The sequence below is a fragment of the Mesitornis unicolor genome, unplaced genomic scaffold (genome assembly GCF_000695765.1).
Source record: "Mesitornis unicolor isolate BGI_N332 unplaced genomic scaffold, ASM69576v1 scaffold27452, whole genome shotgun sequence".
Classification (NCBI taxonomy): domain Eukaryota; kingdom Metazoa; phylum Chordata; class Aves; order Mesitornithiformes; family Mesitornithidae; genus Mesitornis; species Mesitornis unicolor.
Genome location: NW_010171771.1, coordinates 6559 through 27687, shown reverse-complemented (window position 1 = coordinate 27687; position 21129 = coordinate 6559). Strand labels below are relative to the sequence as shown.

Below are 21129 nucleotides of genomic sequence, written 5' to 3'. Positions count from 1 at the left end.
TAAAGTTACAGATAAACGGCTCAGAGAACAGTATTTTCAGATTTTGTTATTACAGTAAATCTTCTTCAGTTAGTAGTGACACCTGTATGACCCTAGTTTGCTAAATAAAAGACAATAACTTCTGCTAATTCATGTATTTCTTTATTTATATCAATTGATTTTGCAAAGGTATATTCCCTTACCTAAAATAATTAAACTAATGCAAGTATTATCTAGATACACAAAAGCAGAAAGAGCACTAACAGCAAGAAAAGTTGGCTATATCTGTGTGATGTCCTGTAACAGCAGGATGCATGTATGTGAATGCTATCCTGTTTGCAAACACTGGCTTCTGAAGTCTCTAGAAGGGGGTCAGAACTGCATTTACTACTTTTTGAGGCTTCATGGAACACAAGTCTTAGTCTGAGACCTTCTGTAATGTAAGTCAGTAATGCAAGTGGGATGGCTTGCAGCAAAGTTCCCATTGGCTTCATGTACATTGATATGGGCTAACAGTGCCGATTTTTTTCAGTTGCTTTTTGCATAATCATTAATTTTCTTTATTTTTTCCTCTATTGGTTTTCTGTTATGGAAAAATATATTTTTTTAATGATTTGCTGAAATAAGTTCTCCTCTGATGCATACAACTCAATCATTATTAGTAGCAAGAGTGAAGAAGCTGTGGTGCCACAGCAAGTGGTTGCCCTATTTGGAGCAATATGTAAGGAACTCCTCGTGTTAACTCTGGGAACGCCTTCCTAGGCCTGGGTGTTTCAGTGAGGGACACAGGGTATTCCTGTGGGTGCTCTGCATGCTATTGGAGTACTGAAAGGCCCAGTGCCACCTGAAGAAGTGCCTGTGTGTTTTGCTCTCTTAGCCTTATCTCTTCGGCTTTAGCAGGAGGAAAGATAGTGAGGAACCAAGAGCAGGACATGGCTTTGGAGTGAAAAAGTACCTCATAAGGAAGTGATTTCCTGGGACACATGAATTCTGACCTACAGAGGTGATGAAGACTGCAGTATTATATGACCTAGAGAACAGATTCAAACCTTTGCTGTTATAGGTGTTTCGTATCCTGCGTTTAAACTAACAGATCTCTTCCCATAACAAGTATTAAAGATTCCATTATAAGTAAAGACTGAAGAAATGGGCATGTACTAACTTTTCTTTTTGGAGGATTAATCTTACATAAAAAATTCATTAAAATGGGCTTTGTTGCATTATTTAAAATGACAAAAGGAGACAACAAGCTGAATATTTTGTTATTGATATGACACTTCAAATTCTCCTCCTTATTCATCACTCTGCCACTCCATTAAACTACACACTATCAAAATCTTGTGTTATAGAAAAATATAGAAAAAGAACTAAAAATATATACGATGTGAGTTTCAAATATAATTGGTATTTTACATTATTCCGCAATGCATGGTTTTCTTTTTTCTGTTTTGCATTTCTGCTTATTAAAAAAATGTCAAGCAGATTGATCAATGGAAAATTCAAAATTGTAACATATTCTATGGTGGCATGACATCAATACAGACTGTTTGTCATTTATGCTGCTTTTCTTTGAATGGCATTGCCGTACAGCTGGGTGAGAGAATTCCAGTGAAGAACTTGCTCAGGGAAGAAAACCCACCTTGTCAAAACCAGTCAGCCTCTTGTCACAAGGTAGTATTTACATCAAAACTATGAATAACACCCCCACCTTCTACAGATTCATCTAAGTTCTAAGTAATTAAATTCATGTCCTTTTTCTGCATCATGCCAAGCACTGATACTGCTCTTGCGTGTTCAGTCTGGCTTTCTGAGGTGGTGGGAGTCTGAAATGGATCTGCCCGAGACAGAATTACTCCATATGCAAGGAGAGGAAGCTGCTTCAGCCAGTATCCCATATGCATGTCTGGAGTGGGAATACTTATAGATTCACAGAAAGTCTGAAAACAGTGACTGTGGCTATGGTATCAGTATACGTCATGTATAAATACTATTATAATTTCATATTGTTAAGTATGTAGTAAAATGATACATTTGATACACTGAGGTGCTACAGATGTTAAATGTGATATACATAGTGTGTAAAATCCATATTTGGGTTAAAACCTATTGCCTCAGAACACTATATAATTTCTCTACTTTAAAAGTCTATTTTCTAACAGTACTCTCTACTCCAGCACTGCTAGGTATCTAATACTGCTGCAAGAATCATGTTTGACTCATTTAATCATTGAATCCATCTTCAAACCTTTTTATGTTTTGTCCTCCCTCAGTTCAAACATGAAGGTGTGTGCTCTCCTCCAGCAACATCTGCAGTTTTTAGCTCCTAGATGCTCTTGACCTCTGTCTTTTATTCCAGCTCCTCAGCTCAAGCTGACACCTTTTCCAGTGCCCTTTTTCCATGCCTTCTCTTATGTGGATCTTGACTGCAAAATTAACCTGGTTCTTCTTCAGATGCATCTCCAGTGCCTATACCTGTATCTATGTGAAAACACTCACCTGAACTGGTCAAGTCTTTAAACTAGAGTTTGGGTGTTCACCTGTCCAGTGAGGAGCACTCATGCCATGGAGGGGACTCGTCATTGGTCACAGGAGTGCCTTTTGGTGCATGCTCTTGCCCATAGTGTTCCCTGGGGCTCTGTGTGAGCCCCACAGCTGCTCATGTAGCCAGCTCAGGCAGCGCTGGCGTGGCTGCCTCTGCACTGCAGCCTGTGCTGCCCTTCTGAGCCCTGAGTGCTTTCCTGACTCACATCTGTATCACCTCCCACTGCTATTTGTCCTTAAACCCCTTTCTTTAAGTAAAAATGTCCCTGATTCATGTGTGTAATGCATCATAAATATAGGAAAATAATTCAATGTCAGAACTGCATTAGTCAACCCTGTGGTAAAATAATCAGATTGCTTCTCCCACTCAGAGACTTCTCTGCTCCCACCATTTATTCATTCCTGTCCTTGTTTTGAGGATGAAGAATTCATCTTAGTACCATGAGAGCAACATGGATTTTTATAATCAAAGTCTTTTTTTTTCTTTTGTCTAAAGGCAAACATTACATTGGTTTAGAAATCTGCCAGTATTATTTTTTAAAGTAAATTTTGTAGTTCTCTTTAAAGCAAAAGCACTATTCTGTGTTTGTAGAGCGTTCAGCACAGACCTTAATCTTGGTCTGAACTCAAATTGTATCATAGTATAGAGGATAACATCTGCTTTTTGCAGCTAAAATGAATCTAACATAAATTAATGTCATCCATAGCTTATTTACTTACCAAAAACTTTGTTCTACACAAGTCTTGGGCACAAGTCCACCTTCTGACCCTTTGGAGACTAGGCATAACAGATTGCAGTCCAGTCTGTCCCACTGCCTGCCTTTGGGACTGGCAACTCGGTCTCTGGACTGAGACACCTGATGTTGGATTCTACCCTTGGATGTGCCAGAGTCAGCTGCTCATCCTCACATCTCATCCTGCTTCTCCAAAGCCAACTGCTAGTCCCATTCCTCCAATCATTTGTGAATTGGAGAGTTTGTTCATGCAACACGAACACACAATGGAATCACTCAAGTGCCTCTACAGTGCTACTCATCTAGGTAAGAAAATACAGCACTGTGTCTTGGTAACCAAGCACAGCCTATCCTATAGGATATACATTATAGTCCTATACTGACTATATAGAGGGCCACTTGATTTTCTGAACCTGTTTTTACTACCACACCTTTGAAATCAAGATGTGTCCTACCTTATTTTTCCTGACACTTGATGTATTTACATTTGTAAAATGTTTAGAAATCCTTGCATGAAATTTGCAAACCTATAAAATTATTGAAAAAGAAGTGTTTTCTGGGTGTACAAGAGGTGTCTATCATCAAATTGGTGTCATCACCACTTTGATGATAAATGTACCCACTGGAATCTGCTGTGTAGCAGAGTTTTTTACTATACCTTCAAGCAACTGAAACAATAGCTGAAACATTTTTGATCTACAGGTACTGCAATGATAAATACTATCCTGACTAAAAGTCTCACTGTATTGCCTGTCACAGTCCATCTTGGAATACATAAATATCTTCAGTGATACATTAAACTTGCAGTCAAAATAGGATGGCTTTTATCAAGTGCTGGCATGCTAAAAGATGTTTTGAGAAGTCAGTGTTAGTATCCAGATTTAAGACTTTTGCTTAAGATAATCAACCAATGGAGCTAGTTTCATTTTGTCTTGACACAATCTTGCAACAAGTTCATTGGAGATTTAGGTAGGATGGCGAGTGGTACAGACTGAGTCTGATCTTCCAATATACAGCAGTTAAGAGTGGAGTTAAGAAAACGGCTTAAAAGTGATGTATTGTTTAAGCTTATAATGCAAAACCAGGGTATAACAATGGATCAGATTAATATAAATTGATTTGGTGACAGATGCACATCTGCAGCTGAGACCAAACATTCAATTAAAAAAAAATAAGCTGGTAATTCTTCACACTTCAGAAAGGCTATCCAAAAAGACTATTAAGGCATCTGAGAATATTCACACAGAAAAAAATTGTGATACTGTGCCAACATTATAAAGCACTGTTTTATTCATTGAAGACCTAAACATGAGAGAGAATACAGAAAGAACTCCAAATTTTATTAGAAGAAATGAGAGAATATTGTAAGGAACTCCAGAAAGATTAGACTAAGCTACATGAGTGAACATCGCCGGGGTACCTGGAACTCCAAGTCAAGATGCTGGGACAAGCAGAGAAATGGCTCATTCACTTTAATTCAAGGTTGTCTGTAACAGCTTGGAAGGAATACCTGGCTGTGGCTTACTGTGTAAAAAACACACTGTTAACCAAACTGAACAGAAAGTTAACATGTACAGAAATGGACAACTGTGCTGGAATGATTATAATAATAAATATGATCATAATAATAAATAACCATTCTACGGTTCTTCACCATGAACACTGTGTTTCTCATCCACTCATCCTAATAAAACACAAACATAATTCAAAAGGCAGAGAAAAAAATGTCATGAAAGAGTCTGCCTTTGGATGTGAAAAATACTGGAACAGTTAGTGTTGTATTGAGAAAGTGACATGGGTGGACTTGTGGTGTCACCACTTGGCACACCCCTGGTTTCCAGCAAACCCCAGAAGAGACAGGCATTCTCAGGGAAAGAAAAGTTTGCCATTTTAAGACTTTTTACCTCCTTCCAATCTTACCAACATAGTTATTCATTACATTACTTTTGCATATATTAGAATGGCTCCTTTGCAATATTAACAGTTCTAAAAAACTTCTTGCTGCGTAGCCTGATTAGCATGATAATTGGGCCTCTCTTGTCAAGCAGTTCTAGAGTGGTAGTTTATTCCTGGGTATCAACAGTGAAATGGTATTTAGTGAAATACCCAGTTTAGAAGTGTATCTTCAGCTTTGGATAAGCAAAACTTTGATTTGAGAAATGTTGTGAATTTGGAGTTTTGTTGGATTATACACACCGAATGCACACATCCCTTCTAACTGCTTATCTCTATGCCCCTAAATAATTGTGATATTCTTCTGTGAGGGAAAATTTTGGCACTGAATTTGTAATTTCTTGGGCATGGCTTATGAATCTATTTTTTGTTGCCTTAACTCAAATATGTTCCAAAATGTTACACAGCAAGTGTTGCTATTTGGACATAGCAGGCTCTTCTTTGATCCTTTTTAAGGGAAGCGTACACTGGAGCACACAATGCACATCCAACTAATCCAGTACCAAAAAAAAATAAATATAGAAAATAATTCTTAAAGAATAACACAGGGAATTATGTTTGTGATATAAATGAGGATTTTGAAAATATGTAACATTTTTCACTACTGTGAATAATCTGTGCATAACAGCCAGAATTACAAAAGCGCCATAATACATCTATAATCCTGATGTGTTTCTTTGCTGTTTTCCAGGCAGACCAGTAATGATTGTAGTTGAATACATGGAGAATGGATCCCTTGACTCCTTCCTGCGGGTGAGGTGCCATTTTCTGATGACATTTGAATAAGACACCATTCTAGGTTAAGAATTTAAATCATTTATCATAAATTAATTTCCACATAATGTTATTCATGGATTTTTAGTGAAGAATAGAAGCATTTTCCCCAGGGTATGTTTCTGAGGTACAGTGATACATTAGAGCATGGCTGGAAAAAAAGAAGATTTAAACTTAAGAATATAATTGATTTCTTCTACAAAAATAGTTCCCGTATTTAGCAAAATGTATTTTAATTAGTGTTTTTGTGAAGGAAAAGATAAATTGAAGCACAAATGCGTAGCGTTATGGAACCAGTTCATTTTTCTCAATCACCTTCAGAAATACTTTTTGATTTTTTTTGTTGATGAAGTGTAGAATAGACTTAGTAATTGATTCATAATTATTTATGGATATTTGCATTTAACAAATTGAATTAGAAAACAGGTCATGGGTGAGATGTCCTGGCATTAATTATCACCCAAAGGTCACCAATAAACATTAAAGAAGGGCTACAGAAAGCATGAATAATATGTTGGCACAATTATATTTAATTTTTCTTAAAAAACTAGAAGGACAGGATGACCCCCCCCTAGGCTAAACTTATCTTAAAAAGTCTCTTTGTTAACAGAACCCCTGTGAATGCTCCGGAGGCCAACTAACATAATGCCCTGTGTGAATAAATTGATTGTCAAGTATTTCAAATTTCTCTTAAAAAGTAAACATCTGCCCTTACTAGCCCACTGCCTTGCCGTTGCCATAATGCAGAATGGTAAATCTGCAGTCGCAGGCAAGGTTGAGGTGGGCGATAGGGAGGGACTATGGGTTTGTGAACTTGTTTGAAAGCTGTATCCCAAGTGCAAAGGAGAGGTGTTCAGCTAGAAGCTGTGAAAATATTTGCACAAAAATCTAGATTATGGTAATTCAAGGATGCTTTGTAGCAGGAAGAAGGAACCGCTAAAAGAAAATAGTGAATAAGTAGGAGGAAGAAAACAGCCAACACATTGGAACAAAGATGTGGAGAGAAGAGAAACTCATATAGGGAGTATCTGTTTGACAGCCAGTTGAGAAAAGAGGTAGCCACAAGAGAAGAACATCTGGAACAGATGATATGACCCTGAAAACACATCAGAGCCATTATCTTAGATATTTCTAGATGTTGTTTCTCTCTTCCTTTTGCTTATTCCATAGTACTTATTCTCTAACATCTCTTCCTGTCCTCTTCATCAACTCTCCCAAGTAATTTTTTTATTTTCCTTCAAGACACATGACAGATATCTGCTATGCTGTCAGAAACAGACAGCACCACAGTTTCTGGTGAGAATTTGCTGATCTCTCAAAATCAGGTTATTTTTCTGGAGAGTTTGATATCATCAAGTTCTTAGAAACTGGGTAGTTTTTAAAAATCACTCCCCTTTTCTTTCTAGCTCATGTCTCTATCCATCTGCAGCAGACAGACTGCTGCTGATTTAAATACCTGAGGCTTCCCTGGTCTGTAATTTTTCAGCACTGCCCAGGAAGACCTGCCTGGGCCTGAAACTGCTGCGTGCATGTACATGTGTGTATGTGTGTGTGCAGAATTTCATAGAAGAGAATAAAACCAAATACTGAAATAGTTCATGTGAGAGAATTACCTTTCTCTGAATTGCTCAGTATGGTATCTATATTCCAATTATTCTTCACATGCATTTATTTATCAGAATAGTTACTACTTATTAGGATACTTTAATAGAAACTGACATCAGCAAAATTATGATGTTATTGTATACTTCTCACATTGCATCAGATATATTTGTAGGCAAAACTGCTGGAGGGAAATGTGACCTAATTATTTCTGCAGCTGGTTTCCATGTATAGTATTTTACAGTTTCAGTTCACACTTCAGATATGGTTCATTCTTCTAAAATGCTTTTTAAAAAGGATTTTAGATAATATTCAGCATCCCAAAGTACTGTAGATATATCATCAGCATTTCTGGTAATAATTAGCAGAGCAAATGGCTGAAAAGTAACCTATTTAAAAAGAAATCCAGCTGCTTCATTAATAATAGTTGTTTCCTGCAGATATAAATCTACACTTTTAAAAGCTTTTGTGAAGACACAAAGAACCAGACAGGATTTATCTTTAGCAATCCTAATGAAAGGTGTTTGGTGAATATGACAATTCTTATGTGATGAGATTTGGAAGGGCTTATAAGACAGTCTATCTTTCTTATTATTGAAAGGAATCACTTGTTACAGTGCAAAGTGTTTTTACAGAGAGGGGGAAAAATGTCTACTTCTCACCATAAGGAATATCTCCCCTTTCTGCAACGTGCAAAAATTAACTAGCTCATCCCTCAAACCTCTGCTTCTCCAAATGCCTGCAAAAATGGGTCAATCTTACCATTTCAAAATGAGACACTGTGATGAACCATGTTAGGGTATTCCAGAAGAACAACTCCTCATGGAAGGCATTTGCCATCATCTTCCTCACAACCTTGCTGTGATATTAGCTTTCTTGTCAGTATGAGTTGTGCCATGAATCACAAGCTCCAAGTAAAATTCCCCTTGACCCTTAAACCCTAAAATCTTCGTAGCCTTTTCTTCCTTGCTTTACAGATAGGGAAATGAAGCACTGGGGTGTTAAGTGATCTGCACAGTACTGAGCACAAAGTGCATGGCAGAGATTAGAAATGAAACCAGTTCCCCTGAATCCCAAGCCAGTGGCTTGCACTCATCTTTCAACTCATTTTAGTGCTGTATTTTGGTTGCAGTTATGTGGCCAAGTCCCCAGACCAGTGCCTTACTTTCTTCTATTTGTATGAATTAAATGGCAAGGTCAGCTAGATTATGTTTTCCCCATCTCACAAAATATCCTGTATACTGGCTGCTAACTTTGAGCTTTTGGGTAAAAAATTTGGCATGAATTTGCAATATGAAGATGCTAAAAAAACATTTTAGCAAGCAGTTTATCACTGCTGTGGGTTTGAGATGCTGTTCTATGAGTATGGCCATGACTAAGTAAACCACCTGGGTATTGAACCACTGCTTCTTGATCTTGCAGTCTTCATACATTACTTAAATGCAATCCCATTTTGCTGGGGAAAAACAAAGATGAGTGTCATGTTGCACCCAAGCCCATGCAGTGGTTTGGAGGGTGATGCAGTCAATATAGACCATGTTTGCACTGGACACTACATTTCCTTCAGTCTTGTCTGTCAGACGGTTGCAATAATTCCTTTTAAAGTTCTTTGCCCTAGGGTTGGTCCTTTTACCCTGACACACCCTCTACCACTTAGCCCGCTCTCTAAGTAGGTGCCTCGCAGATTTATGGAGCTATTGAATTAAATCTCATCTGCTGTTTTCACAGCTCCATCTAAAGGGTGATTCTTGGCTAAAATAATTGAATTTAGCATCACATAGATAAGAACGGGGTGATTAGGAGGCTAGGTGGCTTATGTGCTTGGGGAGACTACTGCTTCTTGGATTCAGTTGCACGGAATGGTACCTGGAGAGCATCTGCTGGCCGTGGTCTGTGCTCATCCTCCTCATGCATCGTTCAGTAAGGGCATGGATTTAAACCACAGAAAAGGAACACATCTAGAAACTGACTTTTGGGGATGTTTGTTGTGGTTTGCCACACAGATTCATGTAAAATGAAGCAAAAAAACTATCACCAGAGTCCTTTAAATTCTTTCAGTAATTTTCTGCAGCTGCAGACTACCAGTTACCATCAGTGTTTTATTACTGCTCTGTGTCCAAGGTGTGCTAACCAATAGTCGGCGCAGAGAGGCAAAAACCAGAGACACAGCAATATTAATCAGATGAGAGCTTACGGTATTGTGGCAGGTTCTGTAGCAGGCCTGATACTAAAATAATGTCATCAGCTGTATCCACTGCACTGCATTTGCTCACCCTTCTTTATTAGCAAGGGAATGTGCACTCTCCAGGGATCAATGTGGGAAAGCAAGCTCCTCAGGGTTTGCAGCATCTTCCCCTAACTCTACCCTAAAGAGATAAATGTTTAGGTTTGAAAGATGCTTCAATCTTGCCCAGTTTTGTGAATCTCTGAGCTGTAGGAGAAAGAGATTCATTTACTGAGGGTAATCACAGGGCCGTCTTGCTTGCTTTATTGTTACTATTTCTGATAGTAATGCTCCTGTTCCTACCTAAAAACTACTTGCACTTCAGAAAATTAAAATACTTATTAAAAAAAGTTAGATTTATTTACAGGCATGCATAGTAGGTAAAAATGCTGTAAAATATATTTTATTCTTCTGAAGAAAATATTTTCTGAAGATTCTATTAAAAACATGCTTAACTGCCTTAGAGCACGACCTGCAGCAGCCTGTACAGCAAATGAAACCCTGGAATTCATCACCAAATTTTAATCCCTTGAGGCCTGTCTAGCAGAGGCTAAGATAAGTGAAAAAATGTGTGAAAAAAATGTTACTAGAAGGAGAAAATATTATGATATATTGCTCTTTGATGCAGTAATCGTTATGAAGTAAATTCTCAGAGCAGCTTTGCTATCAGGCTCGCCCTTTTTTCAACTAGCGTTTAGATGTCGCGCCAGACACCTACATTTAGTGATTTTGGGGAAAGGAAGAAAAGAGAAAAATTAAGACTTGTAGAAAGTTCTACAAAACAATGTTGTAAAATATATGTTGTATATCCATCTAGCATGGCCTCACTAGGCAGAGTTGGCTTTGGGAAAAGAGGCCAGATGGTCTTTCCTAAGTTTAATGGTTTCCATTATTATTTATCTGCATCCAGAGAGGCAACAACATTAGAACCTGTAACTAATAGTCCTTCTTTTGCTTTCACATGCAGCATTCATGTGCACTTTTATTTATTGGAGGCATGTTCCTTTCCTGGTAGGATAAAGGTGGCATTTTGCTTTCAAAAATGACTCTATAAAGAAGAAAACCTGCACTGGAGACTGCTGATACCAATATTTTTTTCTGAACCAAAACCCAAATTGAGCAATTAGAAACTGAGTTTGAACGAATGTGTTACTTCATAGTGAAATTGTAAGCAGCATGTGTTTACATGATCTAAGGTTACACTGAGAAGCTGTCGCTGATGCTACAGAGCCAACATTTGTTCTCAAGCTATGTTTCACCATGCTAAAAGGAGGTAGAAAACAGTATTTCTGATAGCGCCGTGAGAAGTTAATTTGGAAATGCTGGGTATTTTTAATTACTGTAGATATTCTTCCTACTGAGCAACAAGAAATTTATTAAAAACTATCTTGTATTTGAAGGCAAATATAATTTTATAGATAATGTGGACACTTTCAGTGTCTTTTTATCTTTGTGAATTTCTGGAGAATACATAAGAAACCAGGAGATCAGAAAGGAGCCAATGTCATCTATGTCTTTAAAAAGAAGGAAAAATAGAAGCCAAGAAATTACAGGCCAGTCAGCTTAATGTCAACTGCTATAACATTTCTGGAACAAATTATCAGAAAAGTATTTATAAGCACCTTAAAGATAACAGCAAGGTAAGTATGAGGCAACATGGATTTGTCAAGAACAAATTATGTCAGTCTGGTTTCCTTTTGTAACAGGGTGCAGGCTTTCTGGGTATGGGAGAAGCAGCTGATATCATGTGTCTTGACTTTAGTAAGGCTTTAAAACTCTCTCACATGAGATACTTATGAGCAGCTAGAGAAATATGGTCTTCATGAAGTTTCTGTTGGTGCACACTGTACTGGCTACATACTTTATGCAGGGAACTGACTTTGGATGGAAAGATATATGAAGTAGGGTTGTTCTGCAATCTGTGTTTCCTCATATTTTCATTAAACTTCTGGTTCCTGAGACTGACTAAACTTAAGATGTTTTCAGACAGTGCAAAACCGAGTAGAAACAGCCAGACAGAAGGATAGAGCTAGAATTTAAAATCATCACAAGAAGTTCAAGAGATAATTAACAAATTAGTTTTAAAAACTAATTAGAAATAAGTAAGGACAAGGGCACGATACTCCACTGAGGCTGGAATAGTAAGCTATAGTGGACAAAGAATAACTGTTCAGAAAGAAGTCTGCTGGAAGAAATGACCCTAGGGGTTGCAGTAGGTCAGGGGCATCATGTTGATGTGAAAATGGCAAATACCACAGTGGAATCTAGAAACAGGAGTATCCCCTGGAGGTCTGTGGAATAACTTTTCCTCTCTGCTTCACATGGGCAAGTCCTCAGTGTCTTGTCTGGACCTTAACTCTTCAGGAACTGTATAGAGTAGGTGGGCAGAGCCCACAGCAAAAATCAAAAGGAATAGTTGCTAAGCAAATGAGAGCTATGAACTGAACTTGTGTTGAGCCCAAAGAGTAATTGTAATCTATGCCAGTCAAAGTGCCATGCTCAAGGGAGGCATCTTATGTAAGTGGGCATCTTATTTAAGATGTGATATAGAGTGGGCAGGATGAGAAATATTTGCCCTAATAGTCTTTAAGTGAAAGTTAGAAAAACATGTCAGGAATAACGCAGGGTGAGGAAATTATTTGATCTCCCCTCAAAGTTTCCAGCTCTCTGATAGCTATCATCCAGTGCACCAAAGTGGGCAGGGACACCTGGTTATTCCAGAACATCCTTCTCTTGTTGCTGTAGCTGAGTAAGGGAAAAAAGCACACAGGTTGCAAGGCTACTGCTGCTGTTCTGTCCAGATTTGAGAGTGGGTACTGCATACTAAAATAAGCTTTGGAAGCACTTCATCTTATAACATTTTTTTAAATGATACAAAGATTTCCCCTATTTTTAATGGTGGAAGAGGCACTTAGATTCTTGTGTAGGATCACTCAGTACCATTTAAAATTAACTGGAGTATTTTCATTTTTTGTATGTGCTACATTTAATGAAATTAGGTATTACTAATTGTATGGTATCCTGTTAACAATTGATTAAAAAAGACATTGACAGTTGAACTTATTCAGTACCAGTAACATAAACCTGAGTGCAATCTACATGATAGTATGAAGCACGAGTTATACTTCCAGGAAACACCAAGATGCAACTTGAATTTTGGAAGATTTATCCTGATAAATTTATACCATTTACTTTGCATGGTAGAACAGTAACAATAAATGCATAACAAAAACTACAGCTTTCACGTAGTCATCAGTAGGAACTGTCACCAGTGAATATGATCTAAGTTAGACACACGTAACATTTTTAATGCTATTCTCCTTCTAAAATAAGATCTAAAACTTCTGTAGTAAAATATTTAGACCTGTAGCAAATCCTGTACGCGTCTCAGAATATAAGGGCATAAAAGTGCTCTCACTTATAGGGCAAATAAAGAAGCGGATTTTCGAGTAGAGAAAAGTCTAGAAACAATACGGAAAAATTCAACAACCACACCTCCAAAAGGTTACTCAGTAGTAAAATGGAAAAAATCTTCTGAGAAGAAAAATTTAATGGGCTTGTAGAAAAGCACTGAATTAGTGAACACTGGAGTTGAAAACCAGAGGATGAAAAGCAATGAGAGAAACTTAGGATATCATCCTTCCTCCCCTACAAGTAACTGACCCTCTTCACCGTCCCATTATATGTCAGCACTGTTGAAAGCTCTGTAATAGAAGAAGAATATTTAAAGTACCTGAGGTTTTCAAAAGCAAACTGTAGCTGAATTAAAAAAAAAACCCACCACCTTTTTTTTGGGACATTTGCAGGCCTGCATAAATGCAATGGAAACTACTCAGAAATTGCATCTATACTCAGCTGTTGAGAAAAGTTTATTTAGCAAAGCTATTAAAGCCTGATTAAAATTTGATGAAATGATAGCATAAATGTGGTAAGTCCACTGAGGTCTGAATTGCTGCCAGTATTGATTAACACCCTTAACACCCCAGTGGGAATCTTATCAAAAGCATATTTCAAATCTAAGCCATGGGAATCAGAATAAAGCCCTGGATAACAACTGCCATATCATTCAGATGAATGTTTTATGTCCCTATATGACAAGCAAATGAAACGAGATAATGGAAAGTTGCCAGAGGATTGGTTTGACTCACAGATGTATCCTGGCATTTACAATGCTGTAAAACACAAAGCTAGATTCATACCTGGTATAATTTCATCAACTTAGTTGAATTTTCCAGTGGTTAAATATGGCCCATAGTCTCTATCCTGATCAGCTGAAATGAGACAAATATTTTTATATATTGGAAGATAACAGTTTATAGATTGTAAGGGAATACAACTGGCATGGAAACTGATGCACAAGTGATTACAGAGAGACTTGAGAGAGAGAAAATGGTTTTGCCAACAGGAAAAATGTAGTTGTTCCAGCTGCAAGGCTTGCAATAAAACAATATAAAACTATGCATGAGAAGAGACAGAGTAGAACAGACGCAAAAGAGGATTCAGAGAAATACAGAGGGACAAGAAATACAGAGGAGAGAATAAAATTGCAACTGGTTTGTTAGCAAGTCTGTCATTTCTTTAAAGATGGAGATAAGCAGCCTGATATTTTTGTGTCGAGGCAGAAGTCAAATTTGAGAGGAGGAGGGAGAGAATGGCAAAAGCATGAGATTGTTTTTAACTCAGGCGTTTCTGCTGTACTGGTAAGGCAAATACTGAGATTTGGGAAGAGCAGCAAAAGGTTGTTTTATGAAAAATCAGTCAAGCGTGGTCTAGATTTGAAAGAGCACAAATTAAAAAAGGAAGGAATGAATGCTTGTGATCCAAAGGGACAAAAGGTTAAAGCAGGTGCTGCAGATGACTCTGAGGTTTGTTGAAAGAATGGAGCTGTTAAGGATGATAATGAGGAGATAAAATGTAGAGGTTAGAGGAGTTGGTTTTGTTTGGCGCTTTGTTGTGGAAGCGGGGTGGGGTTTGGTTGGTTGTTTTGCAAAAAGTCAGTCATAGGTGCTTTGTTCCAAATCCTAATCCTACAGTTAACTAAAAAAGATATCCATACAAGGTAAGTATGAAGAGTATTAACTGTTTTCAAACAGCTTAATAAATTTTGAGTCAATTGAACATTTAGAAATATTAAACAAAAAGCAAAAATCAAATCTCATGTAGCTTCACTACATAGAATATTGGATAGAGTTCATGTCCTTCATTTATTGGAAGAGGCTTAAAGTATTTAAGAATATTATTTTTTGTTTCTCTTTACTTAATTGCTAGATGGGAAGATTTTATTTCAAATATCTGTTGCTGACAGGGGCATGGCCTTTTGTAAATTGTCTCATTATCATATTTGTGTCTTGACCCTGAGTGTCTTCTGTAGAACTAACTGCTTACAGATGACTTTAATGGAGACAACTAAGAAAGGGGGTTTCTTATAGGTGTGGTGTGATTGCTTGGAGAGATCTGCCTCCAATTTTGCAGGTGAATTTAAAGACAAAAAGTATCCAGAGCACAAACACAAGAACAACAGTGAAAACAGTCAAGGGGAAAAGTTGCAATAAATCAGTTATAAATAGCTGATTTCAAAGAATGTTATTAAACATGCTTTCTTTGGCGAAACCTGTGGGATGATTGTGCCATTTGGACACTAATGGAAGCACAGCTCCTGAAGTACAAGTGTTGCCAGGAAGCATAATAAGGCTGTGAGGTGTTCTAGGTGATAAGGTGTATTAGTATCTGAAGTTTTGCATTCTGATATGTTGTCTTAGAATAGCAGCTTTGAAACCTAACCATGTAGCAACCATATATGTATCTTCCTTTTACCATTTTCTTTCTAGTTTTTGTCTTGTGACCTGACATAGCAAGACTGGTCAGTAACTGGTGAATCTTGCCTCTAATGCAGGTTTTCAAATACTACTGCACTTGGGCTTTTCTTCTAGTTGAGTTTATGAAAGGAATTGAAACAGTTTCAAGACACTCTGCAAGTTCTATAAATTGCAGAATCCACACTCTCTCTGCCTTTTCTGTTTACTAAGTTTGTCTGTCTTTCTCTTTGTACCCAGTAGAGTTTAATTGAATAATAGTGACTTTAGGAACTTGTGTCTCCAATTTCTTTATAGATAAACAGTTTTTTCAATTCTGCAGCCTGTTATGCACACTAAATGACATATCATTTAAGAATGTATAATTTCTTGATTTAAATATAGGTGTAATATATGGTAAAGGCAAGTCTTGGTCTGGTATTGCTTCATTTCAGAAGATAGATTAATGAAATGAGAAACAAGTAGCACCAAACTTCTCCATGTCTGGAGTTTTGTGGCTGGTTGGTTTGATTGTAGGTTTTTTTGGTAACATAAATTATATCTGAATACTAATTCCCTATTTCCTTAAATGTTTATATCCTTACTAACTAGATAGAGGCCCCAAATCATTGAACAGTGAAGGAAATGATACTTTGCTGATCAGGGATAAAGTTAGGCACATCTGTCTAGTTCAGCCTGTTGCTTTGGCAAATCTAATTATTTCACTGATCTCACTGTAAACTTCTCCCCTACAGAAATCATCTTGCCTAAATGTATGAGCTAAGCAATAGGAATGTTCTGGATGCTGATCAGAAACTGCTACTTGTCTGTAGCCCAATGCTGAAGGTGTTGAAAGAGAAAATGGAACGTTAACATGCTTGCAGGGAAGAGTTGTTTGATTTTGTTTGGCTGTTCCTGCTAACATAAAAGCTTGGCTCTCTGAATAATCCATGAGAAGCTAAATGTCTGCTAGCTGAGGTCACAAAAGTACTGCTGTAAGCAGTCTGCTGTAAATGGTAGATAGAGCAGACCTAAACCAGGCAAACAGCCCATAATCAGATTTCTGTACAGGAACTCGCTTGGTCCCTACTGCCACAGAATTCAGGAGCCTTCTGATGTAGGAGGTACAGAAGTGTTAACTTGCAAATGGGAAACTGGTGCCCCCAAAGTCTGGACGGATAGACATAACTCTTATGTAAGTGTTCGACAGATTTTAGCAGGAGTGAAGCAGCTTAATGCTGAGCTTAATGGGTTTAGTCAGCCAGAAGACTTTGGAAGAGCTATATGACCCCTGAAATTCAGCTGAAATCTCCCTTTTAGTCTAGTGTTCAGAGATTATATGGTGTTAGGTGCAGAAACCTCAGACTTTTTCCAGGGTTTTTGTTTGGTTGATTTTTAAACAAATCAACTCCCTACCCTAAAAGAAAGCAAAAAGTGAGGTAGCAGCAGTACTTCATGCAGACAATCACGGCTGAAGCAATAAAAAGAAACGTTTTTTGTTTCCTCAGGCCATGGAGTAAGAGATGAATATAGTATTTTTCTCTATGTTGTCATTCTTGAATTAAAAAATAGTGTTTGGGGAAAGGGGTCTTAGTAACTGAGGATGGAAGACATCAAATGCAGTCAGTAGAAAGATTGTAGAGTGTGGGAGAATGTGGAAGAAATAAACTGCACAATGAGAGGTGAGATAGCTTGCATTGCTGACCAAGTTAAATACTTGAAGAATACAAGCTTGCAGGGAGCAGGTTGGCTGGATGGGTTGCAAATGTATTTTAAATTTGAGCTGTAGTTAATATTGCTAGTATGAAATTAATGCAAAGTAGCTGTGTTCTTTGAACTTGGTTCTTTACTTGCAGAAGCATGATGGCCACTTCACAGTCATCCAGCTGGTTGGCATGCTGCGGGGGATTGCATCTGGCATGAAATACCTCTCAGACATGGGCTATGTACACCGTGATCTGGCAGCCCGGAATATCTTGGTCAACAGTAACCTCATGTGTAAAGTCTCCGATTTTGGTTTGTCACGAGTGTTAGAGGACGATCCTGAAGCTGCTTACACAACAAGCGTAAGTTTGTCTTACCTAATTTGAACAGTTGATTGCCTTGTGCCTCTTTTATTCTGGTTTCAGGTTTGTCTTTGCCATAGGAATAACAGTTTGAATTGGCTTTGTTTCATTCTCAGTCCATGTGGTTTAATAGCACTGTCAGTGTGTTTAAGGGAAGTTGTTTTAATTTTTGACTGTGTAAGGAATGCATTATAAACTTTGGCAAAAGGTTTTTTTAAGAAAATGTGTGAGTATAAGTGTGAGACCTTTTTCATTCTTGTTTGAGTTTTGTGTTTATTTTTTTCCCTTTTTTCCCCCCACATCATTTCACATACTGTGTTCCTTTACAAAGATATATTTTTAAGACAGGGGCATGGGAAGGAGAGAATCTTAACAGTTCCGCTGTTGAAATCATGATGTCAAGCCTTACATTCTTAAATTAAAATTTTCATTTTATTTCACTTAAGCTTGCCTTCTAACAGGATATGTAGGACATTTCTCTCAAGGTTTAAGTCTCATTTCATTAATACTTAAATCCCTTATGTGATGCAAGTAGATTGCTACAGTGGATAATGTTTTTTGGGTGGGTGAGGGTTTTGTTTGGTTTTTGTTGGTTTTTGTTGTTGTTGTTGGGTTTTTTTTGTGGTTCACCATGTTGGGGTATGGGGTCCCACTGGAGTGAAAAATTCTTGAACATGGAGAAGCGCATTCAAATTTGACTTAGAAGAAAAAATTAAATTGCACCTGCAGTATGAAGAAAATAGGGGAAGGAGTCTGTTGGTGCTAATAACATTACAAGTTAAGACACAGCATTTTTTCACCATACCAAAATGTTCAGTTACATTCCTGTTGTGATTATTATCACAACATTAAGAATCTAAGTTAATTGTAAGCTGATTTCAAGTAACTTTTGTATCTATCACTGAAACTCAAATTATTTCAGATAATTTCAGAGTGCATTCACATTAGTACTCTCACAAAATGCACAGAATTTGTATGTTCCCATGACAGGACACAGAATTCTAACAGAGATAATAAATTAGTGCTTCAACCTTTTTTTCTATTTAATTTTAAAAAGTGATGTATGGCCAAAATGAGGAACTCATATAATTTAACTGTAATGTAGTAAGTACTCTACTATATTAATTGAATTCAATATAGCTATTGTAATGAGATTACAGACCTTTTACATGTTTTGGGGTTTTTTTGTTTGTTTGGGGTTTTTTTTAGTTTAAGGTTTGCAAGGTTTTCTGTCAGTATGAGCATGCAAGCTGGGATGGGGGGCAATCATAGTTCTTTCATTTGCAGGGGAGAATTCCTTTATTTAGTTCTCAAAACCTCTTTCGCTTCACACTGCTTCTTAGTATGAGGCTTGAAAGGAAAAATAAACATTACTGCAGCTCAACCACAGTTATCCCATGTTGGCTGAGCCTGCTCAGCTGGCAGCAAATGCCCTCCATGACAGGCAACTTAAATTACATTGCTTAGCACTGATCATGGGCTAAGCAGCTCAGCTGGTGGAAGGCACTGGAAATTGCCAAGCAGTCTCTCCCAATTAGGTTCAGGAAAAATACCGAATGATAAATTGAGATTTTCAGCTATTTATCCTGTATATTTCTACTGGATATCAATACTGAACAATTAGTTTTTCAGAGTAGTTAGTCCCTTTTTTATCATGGCTAGAGCTGCTTTTAATCAGGATATGCTGTGTTGTTAAAAAAAATTAATATTTCATGGCAATGTATCTGTTTTGAAGGATCTTGAAACAAAGGACAGGCTTTGATGAAATGCTTGCTATTTTCCTATTGGTTCACTTAGCTGGTTAACATCAGAGTCTGTGAGGCAGCTGTTGTAGGTGGAACACCTCTGAGCCATTGCTTCAGTCCTCCAAGGTTACAACCACATGATGTAGCAGAAGTAGGTATAGCATGTCCATCAGGACACTGAATAAGGAGAGGATGTGGATGATGGCCAGTGTCGGGACCCTGTATCAGCCAGATGTTTAAGGTGAATCTGCTTCAACCGTGAGCTCCACAAAGATGATCAAAAGTCTTTGAAACACATGTGGAAAAATGCTATGTTTCATTACAGAATGAACTGGAACCTTTGTAAACAGGAAGAACTCAAAGCAACAGAATGAGGCATAATAGAAATTAAAGGCATTTAAAATCACTCGATTCCTTCAGCTCCAGGCCCTCTGTCCTTGCAAGCAGGTCTTCACATCCAGACTGTTTCACTGTGGCTGAGTCTGCCTAACTTTCTTCTGTCACCTTTGTTCCTTGGGAAATGTCTTTCCCTCATCCCTAAGGTTAGCCTAACTGCAGCAGTCCCTGTTCCATGTTGCAGTCATTCTGTATGACCTGGTGACAGTCAAGTTTTCTGTGGGATGCTCTTGCCTGCCATCTGCTCCATCCTCTGGGTCTTGCTCCACTTGAGCAGGTTGAGTAGATGTTCCCTGTAGGGAGTCCAATAGTTCTGTCACTTTTTAAAAGACACACAGCACAATTATGACATGACATTGGGAAGAAAGAATTTTTTTGTCACAGTGACTGTGGAGGATTCAGTGAAGACTTTCACCCTTTAAATGGTCTTCTTGGTAACAAAAGAATAGAACCCCGCACTGGATTTCATGTCCTCTGGCAGTTTGCGCTGACCATCATTATGTCATTGGCCTGTCTCCTCATCATGAACATTTTCCCAACAGCAGGCCACATGTATTACTAGAGGGTTTTATGACATCTATTTAGTTCCATACTGTGCTTTTGCCATATGAAGGTTAAACCCTCAGTGCTCTTACAGAGCTTCTGGTCCTTTTAGAACTCGTATTTCCTCTCCACAGAGATTTTTCTTGATAACAGCCCAGTACCTGTAACTATAAGAAAACCATAGAGTGGGACTGCATATCGAACAATAGTATTTTTAGGCTCACAACTCCCAGTACACCACTGTCTGTCTGTGCTCAGATGACACTGTGATTTTTTTTTTTATTCCCCTTTTTGTTTTAGTCTTGGTGCTAGAAATAGAATTCTAAAATTGGATGTTTTCTTTGAAAACAAGAGCTACAAGACAACCCAAACCAAACAGAAGCCAAAAATAGAATTTTATATCTGTGATGATGTGGTCAATATTGTGTGAGTGTATTCCCAGACATAAAAATGTAAATTGATGCAAAAGACAAACTGTGGCAAAACTGGTTGCATTTTTCCAAAAAATAAGCTGAAAAGCCCTCATACCTTGTGAATTTACCACACCTGAGCAGGCACAGCCTTGAGTCAGATGACTGTTATCTTTTGCTTTGTCTTCCTGTTGTCATTCAATATATGTGTCTTCCTCTTTACCTGCTGGTTTAGAGTAGAACTTATATTCTTTCTATTGGCACATCCTCCCACATGCAGGGCAAAAATCAGGAATCAAAGTCTAGGAAAAGTAGTAACGCTGATAGGAAATGCAGAAAGGAAACCACCTAGAAAGTTACAACGTTCTGT

The 21129-nt window shown here is 37.8% G+C and overlaps 1 protein-coding gene across 1 annotated transcript in view; it reads left to right on the top strand.

Annotated features, from left to right (window-relative positions):
- The window catches only part of LOC104537317 (ephrin type-A receptor 6-like), a gene marked incomplete at both ends in the record, with an annotated part of 52044 nt that extends 34379 nt beyond the window's left edge, over positions 1-17665 (top strand). The window contains 2 exons of the mRNA XM_010180147.1: positions 5899-5960; positions 17456-17665. Coding sequence (XP_010178449.1) covers positions 5899-5960; positions 17456-17665 — 272 coding nt within the window. The remainder of the gene's footprint in view (positions 1-5898; positions 5961-17455) is intronic.
- Positions 17666-21129: the final 3464 nt, after the last annotated feature.